This window comes from Convolutriloba macropyga, chromosome 2 (genome assembly GCF_964194025.1).
Source record: "Convolutriloba macropyga chromosome 2, txConMacr16.3, whole genome shotgun sequence".
Taxonomy (NCBI): Eukaryota; Metazoa; Xenacoelomorpha; order Acoela; family Convolutidae; genus Convolutriloba; species Convolutriloba macropyga.
Genome location: NC_134469.1, coordinates 69858725 through 69884867, shown reverse-complemented (window position 1 = coordinate 69884867; position 26143 = coordinate 69858725). Strand labels below are relative to the sequence as shown.

At 33.8% G+C, this 26143-nt stretch overlaps 2 protein-coding genes across 2 annotated transcripts in view; one reads left to right on the top strand and one right to left on the bottom strand.

Moving 5' to 3' along the window:
* Positions 1–17622, top strand: part of LOC142334659 (uncharacterized) — a 19135-nt gene extending 1513 nt beyond the window's left edge. The window contains exons 2-6 of the mRNA XM_075382868.1: positions 3456–3680; positions 6811–7009; positions 11899–13174; positions 15992–16219; positions 17216–17622. Of these exons, the coding sequence (XP_075238983.1) occupies positions 3495–3680; positions 6811–7009; positions 11899–13174; positions 15992–16219; positions 17216–17522 (2196 nt within the window). The 5' untranslated portion in view covers positions 3456–3494 and the 3' untranslated portion in view covers positions 17523–17622. The remainder of the gene's footprint in view (positions 1–3455; positions 3681–6810; positions 7010–11898; positions 13175–15991; positions 16220–17215) is intronic.
* A 4281-nt stretch (positions 17623–21903) lies between these two features.
* Positions 21904–26143, bottom strand: part of LOC142335425 (uncharacterized) — a 35788-nt gene continuing 31548 nt past the window's right edge. The window contains exon 3 of the mRNA XM_075383906.1: positions 21904–22166. Within this exon, the coding sequence (XP_075240021.1) occupies positions 22141–22166 (26 nt within the window). The 3' untranslated portion in view covers positions 21904–22140. The remainder of the gene's footprint in view (positions 22167–26143) is intronic.

Genomic DNA, 26143 nt, shown 5'->3' with positions numbered 1-26143 from the left:
TATCATTGAAATGAAACCAATTTTTCAACAAAATTGAACCCTGTCATTCTACTCAAGTTTTGGGCATAGAATCTGCCATTTATAAAGTTTTTGTTTCGGCTGCTGCCACATAGTCAAAAAGGTAGAAAAAATTTGGAAAAAAAAATTGGTGTCGACAAAATTCAATTTGGGAGAGGACATTAGCTTCTCAATATTTAGCAACAAAACAATGAGAAAATCAGAACAATTGGCTTCGTCTCACTGGTCATCATAAAGTGGCAGCTTCGGAGATTGATACAAAAATGTAGGAAACGAATTTGAAAGTATTTAATTGAAAAATTTAATTATTTTCGTCTATAAGTCTGTCTGCTTTAATTAGGTTATAATTCTTATCTTTTTTCCAGCATGAAAATAATTTGGATAAATAGATACAGGGTCATTGAAAAAGTGCTTGTAGTGTTGAACAAAAAGAGTTTTCGCAAGACTTAAAAAAACAAAATTTGAAACAAAGCTGAGATAATTTTATTAAACAAAATTTATAATAGAAAGTTTCGAATACGTGTTTACCGTCCTGATCACACGTACTTTTCTTCTTATTGGAAGCATCTGCGTTTCTTGAGTCGTTTTATTCGTTATAGATATGCCGTCTTCTTTTTTATAACAAGGGATGGAATTCATCTGTGTTTCTCGAATATCAGAATTTTATCAAGATTCACGTAGATCAAAATAAAAATTTGCCAAAAAAGACTTCTTTCTGTTTGAAAGTTTTGTCTTCGTTGATTCTTGAGGTTAAAAGCTTGGATACTTTTTGACCGCTAACACAATGAGACCAAGTAATAAGAGCGAACAATGAATCTCAATTTGGAAAGAAAAATTTAATGGAAACAATCCCAACTTTTAGAGCACCAATAAAAATGGCCAAGAATTAACGTTATTGTTATTAACATTGAGCCAACCAAAAAATTCCAAAAAAGCCAGCGTGTCCTCACTTTTCAGAATTTATATACCACTTTTGACGAAGAAACATAGTTTAGCGAAACGTGGATTTAGGTTACTTATATTGTGGAGGGGACCAAAGTTTATTCACGAGTATTCAGGGATAAGCATAACCTATTAAAGAAGTAATTAGCCTGAGACATTATTATCCGAACTTTGTTTGTAATTACATGAGACCCAATTAAAAGATATAAGGTGAACAATCACATGTGTAATCGCAAAACTGCTAGTTGTCATTTTTATCCTCATTTAGTATCCAATGGGAAATTTCCAAATTTAATCATCAATTGGGTTTTCTGTAATTTTGGTCTGTTTGACGCTATCATAGTTATTTTGAAAGAGTTCCTTGTAGTGTGGAATGTAATGATTTATGGCGTGGAAACGAGCGACGGAAGACTGTTCAAAGTTTTCACTCTAGCCCAAAAAACGCGCCTTCTGAAAAAATGAGAGCTCAATTATTCATTTTTCAAACAAATTTAAAACGAATAAGCCTGGTTTGACTCATTTCCACGAACGTCTATAACTAAAATATTAAAACATGAGTGAGTTGTGAAAAAGTCCGATAAAATGGAGCTTGTATACAGAAAATTGGCCACGATATGAAAACTTCCATTGAATTCAGAGGGGCGAATCATCAACTCTACAGAAAACATCTAGATGCAGTTGGATGCAAAATATTGCGTTAAAAACCTTGATTGTGGGGAAATAGTTTTTCGCAATTGGTATTTGCAAAGTATTTCTAAAAAAATGGTCAATTTTATATGTTCAATTTGAATTGAGGATATAAATAGCAAAAACAAAACAATTGTTGTTTTGTTAACGTTTTTTTTTGTTTAAAATTTTTTTAATGTTATTTAAAAAATTTACAATAGATTCTCGAAAATAGTTTGAAAACAAAACTAAGTGAAAATTTATTGCAAAATTTAAGCTTTCACGGGATCCTTTTCGCCTTCTTTGTAACCGTTTTAGGTGATTTTTTTCTTGGTAGCTATTTTAGCTCGTCTTTGTAACCGTTTCCAGAGTTTTCCTGAAATTTAACAGATTTCCAATTTAAGCGGAATAGAACAAAATTGTGGTACGTGGGAATCAAAACCTTAAACCGAGGCCGCAATTTTATAAGCAGAGGAAGAAAAAAATTTAACATTTTTCTGTATCTTTGAAATTACAAAGTAATTTCTATCTAAAAATATGGTAGCGCTTAGATTAACAAACCAATTGGGAATTTTTTGAGGTTGTGACAGATCTTTTTTAAATTGTCGCAAGAATTACCCAAAATCAAGTTCTACGTTAATATATTCTATTGTTTTCTATATTCTCTATAAACTTGTTAAGCCAAATTGATAACATATGGTGTATTCATAACAAGAGAAACAGAAAAAACCAGTCCCTGCAAAAAGTCAAGGAAGATCTTTTTCAACACTGCTACATTTTTTTCAACATATATTTGGTTGAATTCAAACGAAGGTTGGTTCTGTGATTAACTCCAAATTGATTAGAACTTTGAATTCCAGATTCCAGAAGACTGCTCTGCAAATTAGATAACCTTTTTTTAGATAACCTTTTTTGCAACTGATTGCTCCAGTTGTATTTTAACATTCTGAACAATGGTTTGTTATTGCAAATCAGTTGACAATGCAAGTCGCTTTAGATCTGTCAAAATTATAATAAAATGAATGTTTTGTTTTCAATTTTCATATTAAAGAGAAATTCCAATTAAGGTTGATCTGAAATAATTGCTTCAGTTGCAGTTTTGCAAAACCGATAATCAAAAGAACTTTTCCTCTCAGAACAAGGAAGAGCTTTTTATAAACTTCAGGCATATATCGGAACATTCTGTCACACGCACAATATTGCACGAGCTGTCTTGTTTTTAGTAATAGATAATAGTAGGGCAGTAATTTTTAAGAATCATCGCGTAGTAATTGGAGATTAAATTTGAATACCATCACACAAATTTTTGATAGAAAACTGTCCATCTTTAGCTGAAACTGACCATCTTTACCTGACAAAATTTAAAACTATAATAAAATACTTCGTTGTTCTGTAACTTCGAAAAATTAAAAAAATGAAAAATAATGAAAAGCAATGATAAAAACAAGCCTAACATACTGGCCTTTCGATATTCAAGCTTCTTAATTCTAATGAACTGCGAGTACTCAAGCCGACAAAAATGGCTGGAAAATTTTAAGTTCTGCTTCATATTTTATTAATATGCTCAGTCTATGTTAGCCTTGAAACATTTATTAAGCTGTTTGATTTACTGGCATCAGTCTTAGTTTCTTAGTACTGCGACTGGCATCACTTGACTAGTACTGCGACTGGCATCACGGGACCTTTTGATGGCATATCAAGTAAGTGGCGGTTCTGTGCAGCATGGTTTGTACAGCAATGCTAACTTACTTGAAAACAATTTATTATTATTTACGATGCAGGCATCTATCTATATACACGTGTATTTAAGAAGAGTTGTTGCTTTTCAGGTATTCGGAGTAATCAATCCACGCGGTCCACTGATCAGAATGAGTGGATCATCAGGGGATATCAAACAGATATTCCTGAGCCACTGTGTGGAGTCTATGGGGGTGCACGCACTGGCTCTGAATGAGAGGCTGAGGTCCAATGGGTACAGCACTTTTGTCTGCACCACAATGTCAGCTGGTCAGCAGTTCAGAAGAGAGATAACCGTAAACGCTGCCAACTGCAAGGTGCGTAATCAGCTACAAAAGTTTCAGATGCCAAGTCATATTTAGAAAGTGTAGGTTAAAGCAGTGGCGGAAACGAATCTTTTAAATTTTTATTTGTTTTTTAAGGAACCTGCATCGATGCACGGCCGTTATATAAACCACAATCAGCTATAAGCACATTTTGCAAAATGCTACACAAATTGGCGGAAAATATAAATTAATGCTAAATTTGCGATAAAAGTTTGCAAATATTAGTAATTACCATAAAGTGTTTTACAAAGTTTTCACACTGATTCGCAAACCTTTGTAAAATTGCCATTAAACTTCCACAAGGACTTGAGTTAAGAGGTTTTGTACTGTAGATTGTCATTCTTTGTTTTCTAGTTTTTTTTTTGGCAAAACTGCTTATGGAGTTGTTAAAGGATCGGAAAAAGTCAATAGGCCTATTTTGAATTTCAATAGCAAGTATCAAAAAGCAATAGTCTTTTGTGCTTAGTTTACAAGAGTAGGTGACATTATTGTACATTTTGAGTCAGTTTTGAACGGGTAATTGAGGAATTAAATAGCTGAGTTATTGGAGAGTTTAATCAAACAGTGTTATAGGATAGTTTTTTCTGTTTTTTCTGTAGCCAAGTTGAGGTTTCTGAGCAAAACTACCCTTCAGAGCAAAACTACCTCTTGCACACAAAAATGATCTCTGATAAGACCGTCCAAAACTGGAGTAACCTCTGGTCCTACGTGCTTTTTCTGTTCGAAGCGCGCTTGAAGTCAACATTAATCAGACAGTTTTGATGAGAAACGTTCTATGATCAGACATTCTAAAATCATTGTCCATGGCAAAAGTATTAGAATACCTTATTAGTCTCTCTTGTGTTTTCCTGATCAAAATTAATGTTCAGTTTTTTTAGCAAATAACTTTCCAATTTTTTAAAGAAATGTTAAATTTCAAGCAACAAGGAAAAGTCTTTCTATTTTTCTATTTTTCTAATTATTTCGTATCTATTTTTTCATGTTCGAAACATGCCATTTCTGTTCAAAAAAATTTTGTATTTTCCGCACTAAAATTTTAATTGGAAACACTGCAAAAAACAAAGATAATAAAAAATGATCGGTAGACATAAATTATCAGAAGATTGCTGTGAGCGATTTCCTTCAAAGTTTCCAGGTATTGAAATTTTGAATTTGAAAAGAAAAGTAAGTATGTTACAAATATATCAAGTGAACGCTCCCAGTCAGAAAAAATGATAGAGAACATTCTATTTGAGATCAAACAATTTAAATCAGATTGGCAAAACAACTCATGAATTTGAAAAAAAAATACGCAATATTATAGCAGACACTGCAAGTGATACGCCAAAATTACTAAAACAAGATGAGTTTCAAACTTAGAAACTTCAAGCAACAAAATATTTCTTTTTTTGCGCAGTTATTTCGTATCATTCATTTCGTGTTCAGAACATGCCATTTGTGTTTGAAAAAACTTGTATTTTTCGCACTAAAAATTTCATGGGAGACATTGCAAAAAACAAAGATAATAAAAAATGATCGGTAGACAAAAACATCAGGAGATTGACGTGATTGATTTCCATAGAAGTTTCCATGTACTGAAATTTTGAACATGAACAGAAATGTTTGTTACAAATATAATAACCGAACGCTCCCAGTCAGAAAAAATGATAGAGATCAATATGTTTGAGCTCAAGCAATTTAAATCAGAATGGCAAAATAACTCATGAATTTGAAAAAAAAGATAGGCAATATTATAGCAGACGCTGCAAGTGATGTGCCATAATTACTAAAACAAGATCAGTTTCAAACTTAGAAATTTGCTGAAATCTTGTTAACGTTCCGAGGTTGTAGCATATGTGGATATTTGTTTGCAAATGAAGATATTTGTTTCAACCTATACCTGTATGTCAAAAGAGTACTAAAATAACCATTTAAACCAATAAAATATTTTTATTGCAATAGCCACAAATTTTTGTGCTGTAGATAGATAATATAATATGGTACTTTTGGTTGCAAAATCAGTCGTTATATTGGCTGCTACGACCAAAAAAGTGTAGTTGATTTTGTTAACCGTTAACGTCATTTTTTGCTACTAAATCATTTTTATGCACAACACCTATGTAGTTTTGCCTTCTAAAAATCAATTTTTATGTGAAAACTTGAAGATCTTAGGTATTTATATTTGACAAAGATTGAGAATTGCGGTTAACCATAGAGTAGTTTTTATTCAAATGAAAATATAAAATTTATTATGCTGTTTAATGTCCTTTTGAGTACTTATTGTTCTCAATTTTAAGCAAAAAGAACCGAATCCAGAGGAAGATATTATTGAGAGAAAAAATCTATCCAAAGGAGAATACGGGATAATTTTCTTTCAATTCCTATTAGTGATAACTTAACATCATACTAATATTACTTAGACCTCATAGAATACAATAGCACCAGCCACGACCATCAGATAACTGTTTCGGGTTTTAGTTGTTCTTAATTTTTCTAAATCCAGTCATCCTTAAAAACTGGAAAGTGATAACAATAGACCCCCAGGCACCAAAATTTTGTTTGGTACGATCCAGAATATACTAAAAAACTGGAGGACTTTCCAATTTCACCTCCGTATCTTTTTTGCAGTGGTCCCTGATAAAAAATTCAACAATACAACAAGTATTGAAGAACTGAGATGAAATAGCTTTCATATCATTTAGACAATTGCCTTCAAATCAGTTTGAACAGATACCTACTGATAGTACGATGTTATCAGCAGCGAGAAAATGTAAACTATTATCATATATGTTTTGTGCATATATTTCGCAATTCAAATGTTTCTTTTTTGTCTGTAACATAATAATTTGTGCAGATTCATGTAGGCGTCATAAATCATAGTCAATCGAATCATACCTATTAGAGTTTTTTTTTTCAAAAATATATTTTTTACCCTCATGAAAATTTTTCCTATAAGTGTCCTGAAAACGATGTAAGAGCAGTGCTGGGTGGTAATTGGGCAGTTAAATGGGTGAACTCATAAGTTTCACCCCCAAAATTAACCTCGCGTGTAATCTGGATGGGCTGAATGTTTATGGGGGGGGGGGGGGACTCTAAACATTGCTATATAAGCTGCAGCTGCTAGTATGTTATGTGTGTACAGGTGATGGTAGTGTTTATGGACGACAGGTGGGCAGCAAGCAAAGAGTGTCTGAGTGAGTTCAACTGTGCCTATTGTTGTTTCAACAAGACACAGACCCCCCGCATTGTGCCAGTTGTACTCAACGGATTCAGTTGGATCGATCCAAAAAAGTATCCCGAAGCTCACTGCATTACAGCAAACTTCCACTGTCTTCAAAAGGGTACGTGATAAAGCGCTCTATTTTTTATTTACTTTTTGCGTTTTTCAGGGTCACAAGAGTATACAAGAGGGAGGGATTTGGTCAGTAGTGAAATGGGTTCTACTTCTTTTCACCCCTATTCATTTAAACCCCTATCATTTGACACCGATTTATTGGCGTGATAGCCGAGAGGTAAGGTGTGTGATTAACACACCATTGATCGATAGTTTAATCCCCTGCCGCCGTGAAGCTGTCTGTGTAAGGATGAGCTCTTACTTAACCGTAGCTTCAGGTTGACCATAGCCTGACCAATGTTGGCTGCAATAATGGTACGACGTGAAAGTCTCAGACGCAAAAAAAAGTGGCCATAGTCACCAAAAAAAGAGCATGCATGCTCACTAAATGAACAGTCTGAGATGTGGGGAACAATAGAAAACAAAGGACAGCTAAGAACAGGCTACTGAAGCCTAATGATGCTCCGCTGCGATTACGCAGAAACAAATTATTTTATTTATTTTTATTCACCCCTCTATCATTTAACCCCTCTATCACTTCACCCCTCTATCATTTCAACCCGCCAATTGGCAGTCGACATTTAAGACATGTTTTGTCATCATAAAGCTGATAAATTAATCCCACGTTCGGTTGCGATAGTTCGGTTGCGACAGGGGTGATTAAATCGGGGTTAAATGATAGGGGGTTAAATGAATAGGGGTGAAAAAGCGGGACACCAGTGAAATGAGAAATAAGTGAAATACCGTGGTGGCGAGAGGGATTTGGATAAATAAGGATAGAAGAGTGCGGTAATATGGTCGAGGCGGCGTGAAATTTACGTGACCTACGCAATTCCGGAATTTTATTACAATGTTTGATTTTTCGTCCAAATTTTTATCGTATCAGATACGCCAAAAAATTTCCGCACCATCTTGCGAGAAAATTTATTCCCAATAGCGTTCACCTCTCGATCTCTCATTAGATAAATAAAGGAAACAATCTAAGCACAAGATTATATTGAACGGCTCTTAAATAAAGTTATGGACCGTAAACTAACGCTAAATGTGCCATATTCGTTATTTAGGAAAAAAAAATTTCTATGGCTGAAATGTTTTTGAACAAAATTACCCGCCCTTTATATATGATGGAATCATCTATTGTCTTTTCTATGGTACCCATGATGAGCGAAGTCTGGTGCTATCGTCATGTATGATCAACATTTCTATCAAAACAAAAAATGAAAAGATTCTCCGAATCAGAGATGTTTGTGTAGGTCCTATGAATTCACAGTGAGATCCCATTCTCGTAATTTAGAGTTCTCAATTGATTGTTTTTCCAACTGAATGCACTGAATAGCAAAATAGATAAACTAATGAAAGATAATGGAAAATAATAAAAACCATTAAAACATGTAACCAACAAAATTTCAACAAAAAAGTTGCTTACAAAGATGGTTAGTAACGCATCAAGAATTATCAATCACTATATGTGGTGAAAAAATATTTTTCATACTGAAGAATTTTAGTTTCCTATTGCGCAAATAGACCACCCGCAACAAGATGAACGCTTTTTCCTCCTGTTTTCTACCAATGTTTGAACTTTTTGTCAAAATTTTTCGAAACAAATCGAGTTAAAATCTTTGTGACGGTGGACCTGTACTAGCAGAATCTGGCAAAAATTTGCATGAATATTATAATACACAAAATATCAAGATGATTTTAGTTATTTCTACTTAACTGATACCTACCTCAATAATAATTTCATTAGCTACAACGAAATTGCATAAAAATAGTTTGCTCGTAAAACTATTTTGGATAGTAATTTCAAATGTTACCTAAAATTTGATGGAACAAAACCGGCCAAGATTCCTAGAAAAAAAGTAGAGTTTTTGTATTCTGTCCCCCCCCTTTCATTCGTTTAGTAACCTAAAATTGCCAATATTGCTATTTTCAGAAAAAAACTATTGAGTATGCTGATAGATCAAGCAATCCATTTTTTTTTTCGTTTGCAGGTAAACGCTAGCTTTACAAACGTTTTACTCGTTAAAAACATTTTAGTTGACGAATCTAGCGCTAAAAATTTTCCTATAATCTCAAAAGTTTTGAGAACAGAAATCGTAACAGAATCAAAAATCAAACCTAAAAACGTTACAAAAACAAATATATCACTAAGCCTTGAAATGCTAAGTGCAATCTTACCAAACAAATAAGTTGAATAATTACCAATTTAAATTCATTTATTTATTATCAGCCATAATTTCTTGGGCTTGCTTACTTTAAACACATTGTAACAAAGTCACTGATTGAATCGGAGCAAATAAAACTGGCTGAGTACCCAATGCAGATTGTTTTTGCTGGAGATTCAGAATTGAGAAAAGTACAATACTGCTTTCTGATTAGAATTTTAGAATAGAATATAAGTGTCAAAATAAATTTGCCCAGAAATTGCGATAGGAATTAGTATGTTTTCTAATGGAAACTGATTTCACGTTCAGTTGTGATAGATTCAAATTAAGACACACGGACCACTGAGGCATAGCCGGATGCCGTAAAATGTATAATTTAGAATTACGCTCTATCATACTTACGCAATTCAGCGCATAAAGTTAGAACGGATTGAGTTTCTCAAACATTCAGTTTTTTTCCAGTTTCTATAGTTTTGTAAGTCTATTTCTTGACACCTAACCGTTTGAATGGTGACCTGATAATACTGGTTTTCGAAAACATACACCTCTCATTCAATTGCACAGCACCCCTGCAAATAAAGGTCAATTGATCTCAAAAAATCGTAGAAACAACTAAATTGATGTTGTTAGTTTAAGTATTTGACCAGGTCTACGATTTAAACCCTCACCGAAAAAAAACCTACTGGGTTCAAGTTAGGAAACCAAATCACAAAAAAGTAAAACTTAAGGAAATAATACCCCATGGAAATAAACTTAAATTGCTCAAATTTTGTCGTGTTATTTTTTTTGCTTTCAATAATATTGTATAAAGTACCAAAGGCGGCTAAGGAAGGTGTAGGCGCTGAGCTTGCGGAACATACATAGGAAAATAGAAGCATAATAATACAGAGCTGAAAATACTTTTGTAATAGCTGTACATTTTTGTCTACTTGCTGTTGTCATAGCAACACGTTAGTCATAGTAAGGTTCCAGGTTTAGTTATTGTTTCAAGTACAGTAATAGTCAGATGATATGAAGTGAAGAAAAAGGGGGAAAACGGCAGCAATTCAACAAGATTCAACAAAATTGGCCTTAGCAAACAGTCTTCTTCGTAAAACTCAGCAAATTATTTTGAAAAAAAACACAATCTCGAGCAGTAAATAAGGTGTTACTGATCCTGGAGCAGTAAACTATTTTTTACTGCATCCTGTATCTACGATTTATTTGAGCTGCATTTCAACTGTCACCAACTCAACACCAGCTTGTGGCACTTTAACTCTTGAGTACAAAAACGGAACCTAACATAATTTGGGATTTAAAAATTTTTGCATGAACAAGTATTAAACATACACCTTTTTCTGAGATTTTTTCCCCTCTCGGATTGAACTGGTATACATAGAAAAGTCCCGTATTGTGTGATTTGTAGCAGCCCATTTCCATATTGAAAAACTAAATTTTACAAACACTGAGAACTGAATAGTAACGCAATGGTAAGAATATGGCGGATATAGAGTAACAAAAGTGACCTGCACAGGTAAAATATCCGGACAGGTTTTGAGCCACTGAGACGGACTGAGAGGTAAAAGCTTTAGTTGATGCAACTGATTGGGAGAGCAGCCGCTACCCTGACCAACTAAGCATTGCAAAACGCACTAAATGCACAGTTATTAGACAGTCAAGTGGGTTTCTATTTCGGTAGCGGTTGTTTTCTTCTGTTTTTTTTCTATCCTCAAAAGATGAGTGCTTTTTTCGTGTTTTTTTTTCTGCAACCGTTTTGTCCTTTTGTTTTACTTTGCAAATTGTTGGAAAATGTTATGTGATTAAACTCCTCCACCCTTTTCTTAAGGAAGCTAGGCTGATTGGTTTGTTTTCCACAGTTTGTTTTTCCATTTAGTTTTTTTCATTCGTTATTCTCCTTTGTACAATGATTATCATAATAAGATTTTTTTAATTTATTTTAAGTTTGATTGAATCACAGTCGTGTTGCATGTGACAAAATGACAGTAAAAATATTGGCAGTGTTTATTGAATCAAAAATGATGTTTGTTTTAAAAAATAGAAAAACAAGGCTTTACTTCAAGATCCGTTAGACCCTTATTCTTTTTTGTTCTGTATAAGGTTCCTACAATTTTTGTGGTCCCTCCGTTTTCTGTGGTTGATGAGAATAAACTCTGCCAGTTTTCTATTATATTAGCCTTTCCTTTTCTAAAATTATTTGCTGATTTTACTATTTGCACCTTCTGTTTACTTCTGAAGACTGCCCGCAAAAGCTCCCTTATTTCCAGCGTTTCTGTTTAGTTTTTTTTTGCTTTAAAATTATATCGTTTCTCGAAGATTAACATCTTCACAGATAACTGAGCTGGCATCAAAATAATCTGAAATGATCTGTTTTTCTGTTATTTCTCATGGTTTTTTTGATATGGTTGTTTCATATATTTGTAGTTCATTGATCAGTTATTTTTCTTGAGAGTTATATCCTCGTTGTTAGTTTGATAGTCCACCCGAAAAGATTGGTATGCTCAAGTTTCAGCAAGAATTCTGTTAACTGATCAACATATTTTAAATTTGATATTTTTGCGCTGATATTGGTGTAACTGTTTCCAATACTTGTCAGATTTTAGGATGAAAGTGTTTCCCGATGTTGTTAGAATGCATAAGACAATTTGCGTTTAGTTTTAGATTTAGTCCCCGATAACAGTATTCCAGTGTTGCATAGTGGTGACGCCCCGACTTGTATTATGACCTGTTTTAGGAAGGAATCAGAGCTGGGAGGAGGTGCTGACAAGTGTGATCAAAAAGGTGGATGCAATCATGGCTGAGCTAGCTGAGTCCGGGGTTATAGGTCTGAATGCTGCGGCGACAACGAACCCAGACAACAGTCTCTTCTTGGAATTTGTCACTTGTGAGATTTGTCAGGAAGTGTTCAATCAGCCGAAGATCCTGCCATGTAGTCATTCCTTCTGTCGACAATGTCTCATAGACTGGAAAAAGTCAAGTGGGGGATCCAGTTTTCCATGTCCCAAATGCCGCATACCTTTCTCTGGAAATATTGAGGACCTCACAACAGATTTCAGAGCCAACCAGCTGATAGATGCGATGAACAACCGGGAAATGGTGACAAAGACTCAACAGGTGGCGCTTAATCAATCACCGTCCAAGCTAGTAACCACTGAAGGTACTACAGACCAAACAGGAACTCCGGAGTATGAATGTGAGCCCGCGCTTGTTGACTGGTTCAACAAAAATAAAATTCCGAAAGAGGTCATTGACATTCTACTGATGAATGGGTTCGAGTTCCTGGATATCCTGCTGGAGATGACAGATTCCGATATCAAGGAATTGAGTCTCAAAGCAGGACATGAACGAAAGCTCTCCAAGTGTATAAAGCAGCACAACACCTTGACGGAGACCACTTTGACAAGACCGTCCGCTCGCCCACCATCAGCAGCCAAGCGTGGTTCTAAAACCAAAACCGCTGAACAAATGCCTTCGGTACCCGAATCTGTTCCAGATGTCCTATCCAATTGGGGCATGATCGAGGGTCTGTACGATGACAGAGTCCTCTGTTCGGGCACGAGCCCAGCTGATAGTCTTAAATTCTGGTCGTCTTTGTCCAAAATTCGGTTTGAAAATATCATTGAGTCTATCAAGCAACAGGCGGAAGCCGTGGTGACGCACCAACGCATGGCTGATGGTCTGAAAGCGAAGTGTTTGCAACAAGCAGCTATGGTGTTGTGCGATGCAGGGTCGTACGCCCACGCGGTTGACTTTGCCAAGCGAGCATTGGAGTTAGAAAAAAGTGTGGAGAGAGAATTTGAGATCAAAGCTCTTCTCGTTTACTCTACACATCACAAGTTGAAGCAGCCAATGTGGGTGTCCGAGACAAAAGACCCTCGTGTGTACGCACAATTGGTTGATCTTTGCAATGACGTCATTGCTCACAAGCAGCACGTGGCCAGCAAAGCTAAACTGTGTAAAGTGTATATTCTCAAAGGCTTCACACTTCAGGCACTCGTTAGTCGAGACAGGTACGTCATTGCTTATTATTATACACTGCACTTTAGATATACCAGAACTCCACAAAATTAAAGATGTTTTCAATGTTTCAATATGTTTTGTTGATCCCAAATTCACATAAAATAAAGTTAAGGTAAAGTTATACTTTAACGGAGTTCAGGTAGTTTCATGTGAAGGTAAACATTTTTTTTTACCATATATTGCGGTAAGGTAAAAAAAATTACCTTGAAATACTCCTCAGTGAACTATTTTGGTAAGTTCTGAGAAAAACAAAAGAACAAAACGGCTCTGCTGAATCAAGAGTTTTTGAGCAAAGAAATTCAATAGTTTATGCAAAACACACAAAACGGAAAAATATTTTTAAAATCTCACCTTTTATTAAAGGAGAAGAAACAAAGGGCTTCCGAAGACAGTGAAAAGATTTGCAATCTCAAATGAACAAAAGTTGCCTAAAGTGTGCTTTTTTGAAAAAAAAATATAATGCTAATCTGAAGTCTTTTCCCTAAAAAATCTTTAGCTCCTGAAAATAAATTTAGGATGCCTGATTTGAAAACATCAGATCAAGACTAACTTTAACGATAAAGGCACTGAAGAGGGTTTATGGTTTTATTAATTTTTATTCTTGTAAATTGAATTACGTTCACAAACATTACGTGAAAAAAAATGTTTCTTGCTGGTTAAATTGATTGGAGCATCGCAAAAAAAAAAATTAAAAATGCATTTTTTTTAAAGAATTGAAGTTATTATACCTGCAAATCTATCTAAACGTTCAGTCACCACTGATTATTCAGATTAAATCCCCGATTAAGTTTGCCGGCTACAAAAATTTGGAAGCAAACCACCACAGAAATTTATTTTATAAAGAGCAAGTTAGCGATATCAAATACACAAAATTTCATGATGACAAAATCAAGAATAGTTCTTTTTTTTATGGTAACCAAGTTTTGATAAAAAAATCTTCTTTACTTTTTGTACTCTTCCTAGAGATCTCCTAGAGGACGGAAAAATCATTAGGTTACCAGTTGAAATATGTATTAAAGAAGCAATACCCCTAAAATGTAGGCGGGCAATTTACCTCTAATGATTGTTTGTAACGTATCCAGAATAAAAAAAAGCAAAATTTTACGAAACATCCATCATTGAGTTGCACTAATTTGTTTTTATCAAACAAAAAATCTAATGGTAACAATTCCAAAGAAAGCCGAGAAATCGTCGTATTTTTTGTCATTAAATAAAGTGGGGATAAAGTTCATCAAATGTAATTTTTGATATTTCACCACTGCTTAGTTTTTCTTTATTGTTATAACAGCTAATATATGCTAACATTAGCTTCACTTACTGCCGATGCCAGTTTTTTCTTCGTTCCTCCTAATATGCTGTTTTCTCAATGGTCGCCTGTTCATTTGACTGCAGAGAATATTTCCGATAGTTTCTCGGATGCCCCTTTTTGGTGTTCGTTTTTGGCTTGTTTTACCAAACACTTTGCTCCAACAAATTTTTCAAACTTGTTTTAAGTGGGTTTTCCCTGTCTTGAGTTTTTTGTAACATACATTGGATATAAAAAAGTTTTGTAGCCATGTTTATCTGAAAAATGCCAGAAAAATTAGCGGAGCACTACTTTAAATTTTCTTTGAATTTGCTCAAACTAACCTTAAGAGAATTTTATATTAACTTTTATGGTATTTTCGCATAAGTTTTCACTATTTACCTTAAAGGTAAGAACATTGGGTACATTTAAAGTGAAAATAAGATATTTTGTGGTTAGTTGAGTTAACAGCTCAATTGATTGCCCCTGAATATTATTAAGTGTTTTTCTGTTAAAGCGGATGTAAGTTACGGTTCACTAACCGTCACCAAAATTACCTGATTGTTTCATGTAACTTAAGAAATTTTTTCAGGTACCTGAGCTTCATTTAGAGTGTTGGCTCTACCGCTGAGAGAACCCCTTACCTGGCATTTTGTTATACTGACAGGTACTCTAAAATATTACGATAAACCCAATTTTAACAGCTCTCTTAAAAAACCAAAGTGGTAATATTTACTTAGGTATTATTTTTGTGTGTTTTATGTTATTATCCCTACGTCTACTGAACTTTATACTGATTGTCAAGTGACTTTTTTGCTTGACTTTTCAATTTAGCGTATTATGAACGGTTATCTTTCCCCGTTTTAATTGGGAAACTCTGTTGCCCTGTGGGCGACTCAAATGGTTCTGATCATTTTGCAAATTTGGTGTGCTTTGTTTGCTCGACCAAAAGTTGCTTGAGTAAAAAAAAATTTCGATCGATCTGTTGTCAAATCATGAACTTGTTCCGCTTTCCAAAACTCATTAAGGCAATTATGACAATAAATAAAGCATTCGAAATAATAATAGCTAAAACCACCTATTTTAAGTTAAGTTTCCCTGTTGCAATGTTTTTAGCATTGCAACGTACCTTTTGCAGCGCTGATATGCCTGCAGAACAAAAAAAAATTTCACCTATAAAAGGATACAGAGTTAGGATCTTTTCAGTTTATTGGGTGCATATTATTTGCAGCCCCAGGCGCACTATGATGTACTGTGTAATGACACGTGCTGTATAACTGTGGGGTGCATAACGTACTGAGAGGGGCACTAACGGAAAAGATCCGATCAAAAATATATCGGGGTCGACCAATGAAAAGACTTCCGCAAATAAAAAGCTCGACAAGTTAATTTTAGTCAATATTATTCCCCTTTAAGAAATTTTGAGTCGTTTCATAAGTATAGGTCTGGACAAGCGATAGCTCAGCTCAATTGCCTGCACTAATACGCAGCAGTTTATTTATAGAAAAATGGATTTCCGTAGGTCAAATGTGGAAGCCGGCAACCAGGCGAAGGTGGCACTGAAAGAAGCGTACGCGTTGTGTGACGAATTGAGAGATGATGGACTGAGAGCGGAGGCCACGATGACAGAGGGACTGCTGGTTGCATCTGTACAGAGAAATAGAGCGTCAGGAGATAGTCTCAAATTGCTGCTTGAGGCACGGACTCTGTGTCAACAGGTCTATGGAGAATTCAGCACACTCATGGCCAGGTTAGAAGGAAGGGGTCGGATGTTAGAACAAAAAGAAACAGAAACAATGAATGTTTAATCTGCTAAAACTCTTAAAAAAAGTTTGCAGCAATTGATAGAATCCTCTTGGTCTTATTATGCAAATTAAATAATTAAATAATTTTTGACTGACGAATTTGACCTTTCCTAAAAAATAACGGAATATCGAATTTTGAGGGCATCAAGTGGTTCCCCTTCGTTGGAACCTTTTCTTATGCGTTTTGCAGATACTTTTCCGATAATTAAAGCCTCCGCATGATAAGCATTAGGAACACTGGCTACAATTAACCCACCACCGCGATCGTACTTTCAGAGCAATTGGTCAACCGCCAGTCGGTTAAGGTTTTGCGACATCTGTTATGCAATTTAATCATACGTTTTCCGTAATCTGAAATAATCCGAGCGCAGATATTTGTATATTTAACGGGCACAGGAACGAAGTGTACTTAAGCTTGTATTGGCAACGTGATGTCTTGTCTTTTCTTTCCAGGATTTTTCCAGATTAGCTGTTAATTACCTGTTTTGTAAAATTTGCGGCCGTTTTATGCTCACATTGGGTGAACGAAATCAATTAGGATCAGTTGTATTTCTACTCTCCTTTTTGACTGCGATGAAATGGTGGTATTTCGCAAAACTTGTATCATCCAAGCTCAACAATCTCGGCGAACAATACAAGGATTATTGACTAAGCACCAATGTATCCTGAATTTATATAGCCTGTATAGTGTTGAGAGGCTAAACACCCTTAAAAACGTTGCAAGCAATTTTAAAACTGGCCGGTTTCTTGAGCTGGCCGGTTTCCTTCACGTTAATGTCTGACAATTCGTGGCAGTTATTTCTTATTCCATTTGAATGTCAGATTTTCAAAATTTGGTGTATGAAATTCTGTCAACAAAAATAGTGTTTTTTTTGCAAAAATGAGTGTAAAAGATGCCAAATGAAAATGGCCATATTTAATGGTGACTTTGGGTTGTGCAGGATCTACTACAACATTGGTATTGACTACGAAGTGAACAAGAAAGACAAAGAGGCTTATGAGTGCTTCAGAAGGACATGGTTGATTGACAGGCAGATCAAGGGACCACACCACCCCTCCACCCGAAAGTCTGGATCGGTGTTGGACGACGATTATGCAAATGTAGCCGAGGCTCTCAAGGATTCTTTGCCGAGAGACGAACGAGACGAGAAAAGTGCATCGGTGACGCCGAATGAGAGAGATCGCAACTTCAAGGAGAGAATCAAATTTTTACAGACCGCAGCTGCATCAACTACCAAAAACAAGTAGAACAGCGTGACCTTTATTGATAGTATACCCTAATTCCGTAGTTATTGTCTAATAATTCTACAAATTTAATATAATAAATAGTTAAAATGATTTTAGATTATGTTTTGTTAGTGAAACCAAACGCTTTTAACTATAAAAAAAACCATATCAGAGAAATTTGCCCCTGTTCGATGTGTAACCAGCTGTCCCCTTCAGAAAGGTCTTGAAGGACTTTAATCCGCGTACCACAGTGAGTGAATTCTGAACTTATATAAAACTATCTTCCGACAGTTAATCTGTCCCCCCCCCCCCCTCATTTATTCTTGCAACGAATATCAAGGGACCTTTTGAACCCTAAAAACAAACAAGGCTAATCGATAATGAACGGTCCTGAATTACAATGGAAATAATTGAGCAAACTGCAGACCTGACTATAAACCTCATTGGACGAAAAGTTTTTGTTAGTAAAAAAAAAGAATATACAAACACAAATACGAAAATACCAAAACATTGCCGAAATTTATAAGAATAAATTCCTTTTGTTGGGAAACGAGAGTCAAAACATTCATTAAAATCAAAAACAACCTAAATATATTTTTACACCATAGGACTTTAGAGAGCAAACGCCAAACTTGTACAAAACCAATAAAAGAAAGAAAAAGGACACAGCACATTGAGGACTTGGAAAAATCAAATATTGCCATTGAAAGCCATTGAATAAAGGGAGTCAAAGCCACTAAGACACCCTACCCAGAATAGTAGTGTTGAGCACCTATAAAGCTATTCATTAATGGAAACAATGTGCAAAAATATAACTAGTCGTAAACGGATTCCGTTTTCTTAGTTGAATGATGAGACCTGTCACTACTTAGAATGATCTTACTGTCAATATCGAGTATATCAAAACAGCGAAAAAGTAGGCATAGACAAATGCGCGAAATCAAAAAAAAATATCAGTTGGTAACAAAGCGATTAAAAACCTTAATGTAACTTTCACAAAAGTTTCATTCTTTATTTCTTTAAAAAAACCAACGACATAATTTTTTATCGGAAATAGGAGACTAGAAAATTACAAAAAGAAACCAAAACGCGAAAAACTAAAAACTCATTGAGAACGCATGAACAAAAGCATTAGCTATAAAATCAAAACAGGTGAAACAGATTAAAAGCAATTACTCTAAGAAGTGATGAGATCTGTAAATACTGTAATTAAGCACACAAATAATAGAAGCACAAAAGTCAACGACCAATGGCAAAAAAACGCCAAGAATCCAAACAACCCCAAGACCAACTCATTAATATTATACACAATGAAATAGAGATCCATCCATTGGTTCTTTATGCAACTTAGTCAATGGGATCTCTTGCTAATGAGATTAAACTGAGCGCCTTACAGAAAAATAAACAAACAATTGAAACCTGAAACACTCTCTGACTATTTTGATATGAGGCAGTGTCAAAGCCACTAAATTCTCAATGACTTCAAAAATTGAACAAAATTTATAACGCATGCAAAAGTAATGCAGTCAGTGAGAGCAATAATTAATTAACTTTGTGAAAAATTAGGTACGTAATAAAATCAACTTGGAAAGAGAATTGGGATTAATCACATTGTTTTAATAGCTTTGTCAAAGCCGTTGAAACTGACATAAAAAATCAATAGAAAATTTTTAAAATTATTATGCCCTTGTACACCTTAAACAGGACTTGTTATTGATAAGACTGGGCAATAAGACAATATCAACAATTTTAAAGACAAAAATTTTACATAAAATGCAATATATATCAACAGTTTTGAAGTCAGTTAGTGCAAAGTTGTAAAAAAAGTTGCGATATGAAATGAAGTCAGCAAAACAGAGCCACTATCTGATATTTTTTTCTTATCTGCGTTTACAAAATGGATAAAGAGTAGATTGTTACAATTGAGCACATGATACGTGAAAAAAATTTGAGAAAGTAAAATTCAAAGTGCTAAAGAATTAAATTTTCCCGGTGAAAAAACTAAGAGTTAATTTAGGAGATGAATAAATAGTTCGTAAGAATTCTAGTAAGACCATGTTGGATACATTTTTGAAAGTCAAAAAAAAATTAAATTCAGTATCAATAAGTGAAATTAACTATTAAATAAATAACTATTAGTTAACTATAGCTATTTAAAAAACTGAACTATTTTTTGAGTAGTTAAGTATTGGAACATAAGCATTACGCCTGATCACGTCCTACGGCTTTGTCAAAACTAATTTAGCGCGCTCTGCTGAAACTTTTCGCATTTATTCTATCTAGATTTTTTTTATAAAAAGTAAAGTGTTAAAGGATTAATTTTTTCCGGAAAAGATTCAAAGCTGGTTTAAGAGGTAATTAATGAGTTCTTATGAAACCTTGTAGGGCCATGTTCGATATAATTTTGAAAGTCAACGAAATTTTAAATTAAGTAACAATAAGTAAAATTAACTATTAGTTAAAGTAACTATTGTTTAACTATAAATATTGAAAATAACTAACTATTCAATAAATAGTTGAATTTTGGAAGACAAATTTACGCTCGATTACGTCCAATGCGACGGCTTTGCCATAACTAATTTGTGAACTCTGCTTAAATTTTGCGTATTTCATCTATCTTATTTTTTGAAAATTACATGATTTTACCATATTAGGCGCACTCTGTTGATAAATTTTTTTGTCGGGTAAAGGTTCCATGATATGTAGAATAAAAAAAATTTTTCATTTCGTTAAAACGTGAGCTCTTGAAAACTAACGGGATGTATTTTTGTAACAATGGAAAAATCCCGTCAATTGGCGATTGTTCGGGATAGCATGAAAATTTTGCGCAACGGATTGCAACCACTTTGATTTTTTCCAAATATATTAAAAGTTTTATAGAATATACTTGACTGTTGGAGAGAAGCTTGCCAAAAAATTAACAACCAAAAATATTGGAAAAATAGCACTCGAAAAATATTGGCTGCGAAACCACGAAATTTAAAAGTAAAAACAAAAACAATTGAATAGAAAAATCAGAAAAGAAAATAGAAATTTAGCAATATGGGCAATTGACCTATTTTGGTAACTTTTCTCAGTATCGAAATTCAAAAGAAAAGTTACTTTATACAATTTAAAATAAATATTAAATATTTAATCATATATTTAAAAATATATTTAAATTTTATACAATTTAAAATACTATGCTTAAACTATACTATTTAAATCAAAGGCGTTGTTGAAAGTTTTTGAATAACGACACGGATATACTTCTTCTTGTTATTATTTTATCATAAATATTTCATTATTTGGGGTCAGATAGTAAGTGTTTCACAACTTTTAAAGCCTCCAAAACTTGGTGGACAACAGTGACAAAACTTCCTCATCGATTTTTGCTTCAAGATGAAAATGCTAGACGTCAATTGTGGAAATAAGACGTCACAGTTGTCGTACGAACTAGTTGTCTTGCTAATTGTCTTCTTGTCCAAATTTACAGATTACATTTCTTCTCTCAATTGACACTTTTTGTAGTTGTTAAATATAACCATTGCCAACAATTGTGAAAACGCGTGTGAACAAGATTGACGAGATCTTGTCACTAGTGTCTTGGCTTGTCCAAATAATAAATCATAGATATTTTCGGTGGATATTTCAAAACTGACTCGAACTTGAACTAAACTCTTTCACTGTCACGAATGTCCATACACTATTACAGCTCTAATTGTAAGACATGAAGTAGAGATTGTAGGCCATGAATACGAGTGACAAACTCGACTATATTTTCTGGAGCAAATTGCACAATTTTTGCGTAAAAAAACGGTATTTTTTGTAAGGATCTTAAAATACAGTCTTGCGGGATGCCACATTTTTCAAGATATCAGTATCGGTACACAAGTGACTGAAAATTCAAAACGTGGGCGATTTTTATCAGTGAATTTAAATTGAGATGAAATAGAATATTACTGACTTCTATAGTAAAAGAAGTTTTACAGAAAATCTTGGAAAAGTTGAATTTTTAAACTTAATGAAACTTTCTTGTTGCAGAAAATTAAAAGCCATTAAATGCCAACCCAAAAATAATTATACCTCAATTTGGTATTGATTTAAAACTGGTGTGGTCAGATGCACATGTTCAAGAGTTTTCAAAACAATAATGGAATTTTAGATATGAAGACCATCAGAAAAGGTCATATGTGTGTACTGCTAGCTAAATCACGATATATTGTATGGTACCAAAAAACTAAGTACAAATAGAGAATTCTAAAAAAATATAAAATACTACATAAAGATTTTGAGTTGAAATCAGTTCTCTAGTATTGGATCATCACCATTTCAGTTTTTTTTAAATATCTAAAAGAGGGTTTCACACTTTTCTTCACGCTTTATCTCAAATCAAACACTATGAGCAAAAGTGCCGCATAAAGAGCACAAATTGTTCTGTACTTAGCTTTTTGGAACAATGGTGTATTATATGGAAACCTTTGTGCCATACAAGAATTAAACAGAAAAATCATTATCATCAAGCAATTGGTTGACATTCTTGTTAAAACAACTATTGCCGAAAAGATTTGTTTTTTTTTCCATTTTTCATTATCCAGCTCTGATCTCCTTCCAATATTAACTGATTGTCGCAGATTGAGTTTACAAATCCCAAGTTGTCCTACATGTAGGTAATGTTGGTCAGACCTAAAACAAAACAGACAAAAAAGTAGTTATTATAGTAAAAAGTTGGTGGAGACGACTTAACAAATATTGCGCTGAAGGTGATATTTAGTGAAATGCAAGTGGTGAACTGAAAGTCTCTTGTTTTGAATGAGAAAAAAATGAGAACCCGGGTCGAGTCCCTAGCTGCTGTAAGTTAAAAGTGTTGTAAGAAATTCGTTGAGGAAGCAGAAACTATAAATGAAAAGTGCTGACTGTATTGCCAGTTCAGTTATAGGTGCTTAACGAGCAAAACAATTTCAGCGCTTGTCATTGGATGATGTTTGGCAAGAATTCAGCACAATTTTCAGCACCTCCAAAACGCCTTAATTCAGCGCTTTCAGAACAATCCTTAAAAAAGTTTCAGCAAAACTTTGTAAAAAAAATAGCACGTTTTTCAGCACGTTGCCAAAACATTTTCAACACTTCAATCTAACATTTCTTAAATGTTTGTTCCGAACCCACTTGTGGGGGGAGAAACTATATACTCAAACGGGTTTTTTTTGTTCAGTCAATTTTGGCCGATCGATATATTCGTCGTAGAGAAATGTGAGTGGCACCATTAAAAAACTGGACCAGCGTAGAATTCAAAATTAAAAAGATTTTTATTGGTTTTCGTGGTTTTCGAGGAGTTATCGAGGATTGAAGTTTTGTGTGAACACGGGATGTTTTGTTCACTTTTAGTGTAATTTTTCTCACACTTATAATATTTTCTATAAAAATAGTATTTCAAAATTCAGTTTCACGCCAAAAAATGGACCAATTTTGTGTTCCTAATAGACTAAAAGCGATAAAAAATACTAGTTCTGGTCTCATAGGGAAGTTCACTATCAAAAAAAAAATTCGAATTCTTTTTGAGAGCTCCTCTTTTTAAAAATTTTTTCTCTTTTTTGCTTTTTTAAGTCCCCTAGAGACAAGTCACTTTTTATATCGAGGTTCTATTAATGACAAACCTTCTTTAAATTCAAATGAAGCCCAATGAACAAAAAACATCGTTTTCAAGGAATTGCGCATGTTTTTTCTTCGATTCTGAGTTTTCATATTTTTAAATGAAAATTTTAATTTCTTTTTGAGGTTTTACTAATTTTTTTGAGTCCTATGGCATGGATTCGTTATTTAACAGTGCAATCTGTTCCATGATGAACATTAAGTCAACATATCTAGTGCTTGGAGGGGACAGCTAATGGCTGATAAGATTTAAAAAACAATTTTTCGAATTTTTTTGAACATTATAGAATCATAAAATTATTATCGTGACTTGTAAGTCAGTACAGGGGTGACAGCACCCTCCTCCTTCCTACTGCAACCAAATTTAATCTGATGAGCGCTTTTATCTTCCAACTATTGATTATATGACTTCAATGACACAAGATTTAAAAAAAATTTTAAAAATTTTTTGATATTTTCGTATAATTGGTTACTTTTGAAATCTTATCACATTATCCGAATATTGATGTCTCCATCATTTCTGTCTCCATTATTGATGTCTCAATGTCTCCATTATTGATGTCTCAATGTCTGTTTCATCATTTTTATCTAATTCAGTTCGATTTTCAGTTGTAACCCTTTTGTAATCCAAATTCACCTCACAAATACGGCAGTCAAATGTCTATTAAAATTTAAAGGCATCTCGCTCTGTGATTTCAACGATCTAGAATGCAATCAAATTCTCAACCCGAAATCCACGCTTCAATTAAGCCAAGCCAAATTCAAATCTTTAATCCAAAGAACAAGTAATTTCGCATCGCAAAATCTAATTCTCTGGTGAGCCAAACTGATTTCAATTTCACTGCGAAATCTTAATTAAACATACTGCAACGTGCAGCTAATGAAAGAGGTAAAAACATTCTCATTGAAAAACTCATTGCTTTGGCCAAAAATGCATTTTTTGTGAGTTAAGTCTTCAATTTTGAGCATTGCGTTTGTAATGAGTCAGTTTAACCTAACAGTGCGCTATACTCCACGTTTTATAAGGCGTACCAAATATTTAGAGAGAGAATTCGAGTATTTTTTGACTTCCGTTGAAAGCTATTGACTTCCGTTGAAAGCTGTTAAAAATTTTAAAAAAATTCGAAGAATTTTTTGAACACTAACAAATCTTAAAGTTTTTTGTGAACTGTTAGTCAGCGTAAGTACTGAAAGTACTTGTTTTCTATTGCAAGTAAAATGAATCTGGTTAGCGTTTTTATCTTCTAACTATTGGTTATGTGGCTTCAATGACAGAAGATTTCAGTTCTTTTTTTTTAATTTTTGTTGGATATTTTTGTATCATTGTTTACTTTTGAACTCTTATCACATTATTCAAACATTTTACACATTATCAAAAAATAATTCTAGCCCCATTGGTTTAGAGAGGACGTGCAGTGCATCACAGATAAATTTTTCAGGGAAGAGCTAATATTTAATTGGTTTCGACACTTTCTTCTCGCACTTTTCTGCTGATTTTTTGTTTTTGCCTGTTTTTGTTATTGTTTTCACAGTCATAAGACCTATTGTGATGTCTTGTTATTTATCTATACATGACAAACAACTTTTGTCTCCAATCGGGTTATATCTGAGCGTAGTTATTGAGCTCCGTTGAAAGATTTTGAGTTTAATGGCTGTTAAGAGTTTAAAATTAATATTTCGAAATTTTTTTTGAACATTAACCAACCTTAAAGTTTTTTTTCGTGAAGTCCTGTTCAATGTCAGTACTAGCAGAATCCCTTTTTGTTCTACTGCAGCCAAAAATAATCTGGTTAGCGGTTTTATCTTCTACCTATAAGTTTTAAAAATTTAATGCCACGAGATTTCGTTATTTCTTTTTATATTTTCGGGTACTTTATTTTATTTTCGGATCTTTTTGAAATCTTATTACGTCATCCCACTGCTGATAGTCCCCATTGGTTCAGGGAAAAAGTTCAACGGATCATAGATAAAGTTTTCAGAAAAGAGCTTACGATTTGAAGTGCTTCGACATTTTCTTCTGGCCTTTTTCTACTGAATTTTGGGTTTTTGCCTGTCTCTGTTGTTGTTTTCATAGTAAGTAACTTGTTGTAAGGATTTAATGCTGAAATATGATTGGCAAACAAACTTGTTGTCTCATCGAGGCTGTCCCATTAGCGTATTTACTGACTTGGGTTGAAAGCTAACGAATTTAATGGCGTTGATAATACGTGTTTCCTCGAAAATTTCGTGGTTATAATGTATTTGTTCATAATTGTTGATTTTTTGAAATTGTATTGACAAAAAAAGAAATGCCATTGCTATTAAAACATAATAGTAAAAAGAATAGTTCGTGGAAACTTCATTTTTTTAATGCCTTCAACTTTTTTCTCGCTCATCTTTTTCTTGAATTTGCTGTTTTTGTTTTTAGGTAGCCGCAAATTGACAGGTCTCATAGGCTTGTAATTGAGGATTGAATTTTTGATGTTACGCCAAGCAGTCAGTTTATATCGAATAATCTTAAAGTTTTGATAAACATTTTGAAATGTTTTTCCAACTTTTCAGTTTTTGTTGTTCTTTTCGTCAAATTGTAACTTATTTTCATCAATGAGAGGTCCAATCCTATTTCTTGTATTTCAAGAAATAACATATCTGTTGATATAATTTTTCATTAATTTTTTGTTTGTTAGACACTGTGCGTTTTTCTGAACGTTTATTGAGTGGCCAATTTTTGTGTTTCTTTTTCTCGTCTTTCAGAACAATCGCGTAATAACAGATCCCAAGGGTTTTCAGTGTAAATCTCTCAGTGGAAATGCTTCAGCTGATTTAGTAGAAATAACAACTGAAATAAAAAATACATAATATTCAGTTGATAGCTAATGATCTAATGATTTTAATGGTAGCAATAGTTTGTGTTTTCGCAAACCGTTTGTATTTTTTGAGCTTCTATTATGTCTGTTTCTATGGATTATTCTAACCAAAGACAGGTCCTTTTGGTTTTGTAATAACTTTTTAGTAATTTATCAAGGATTATTAAG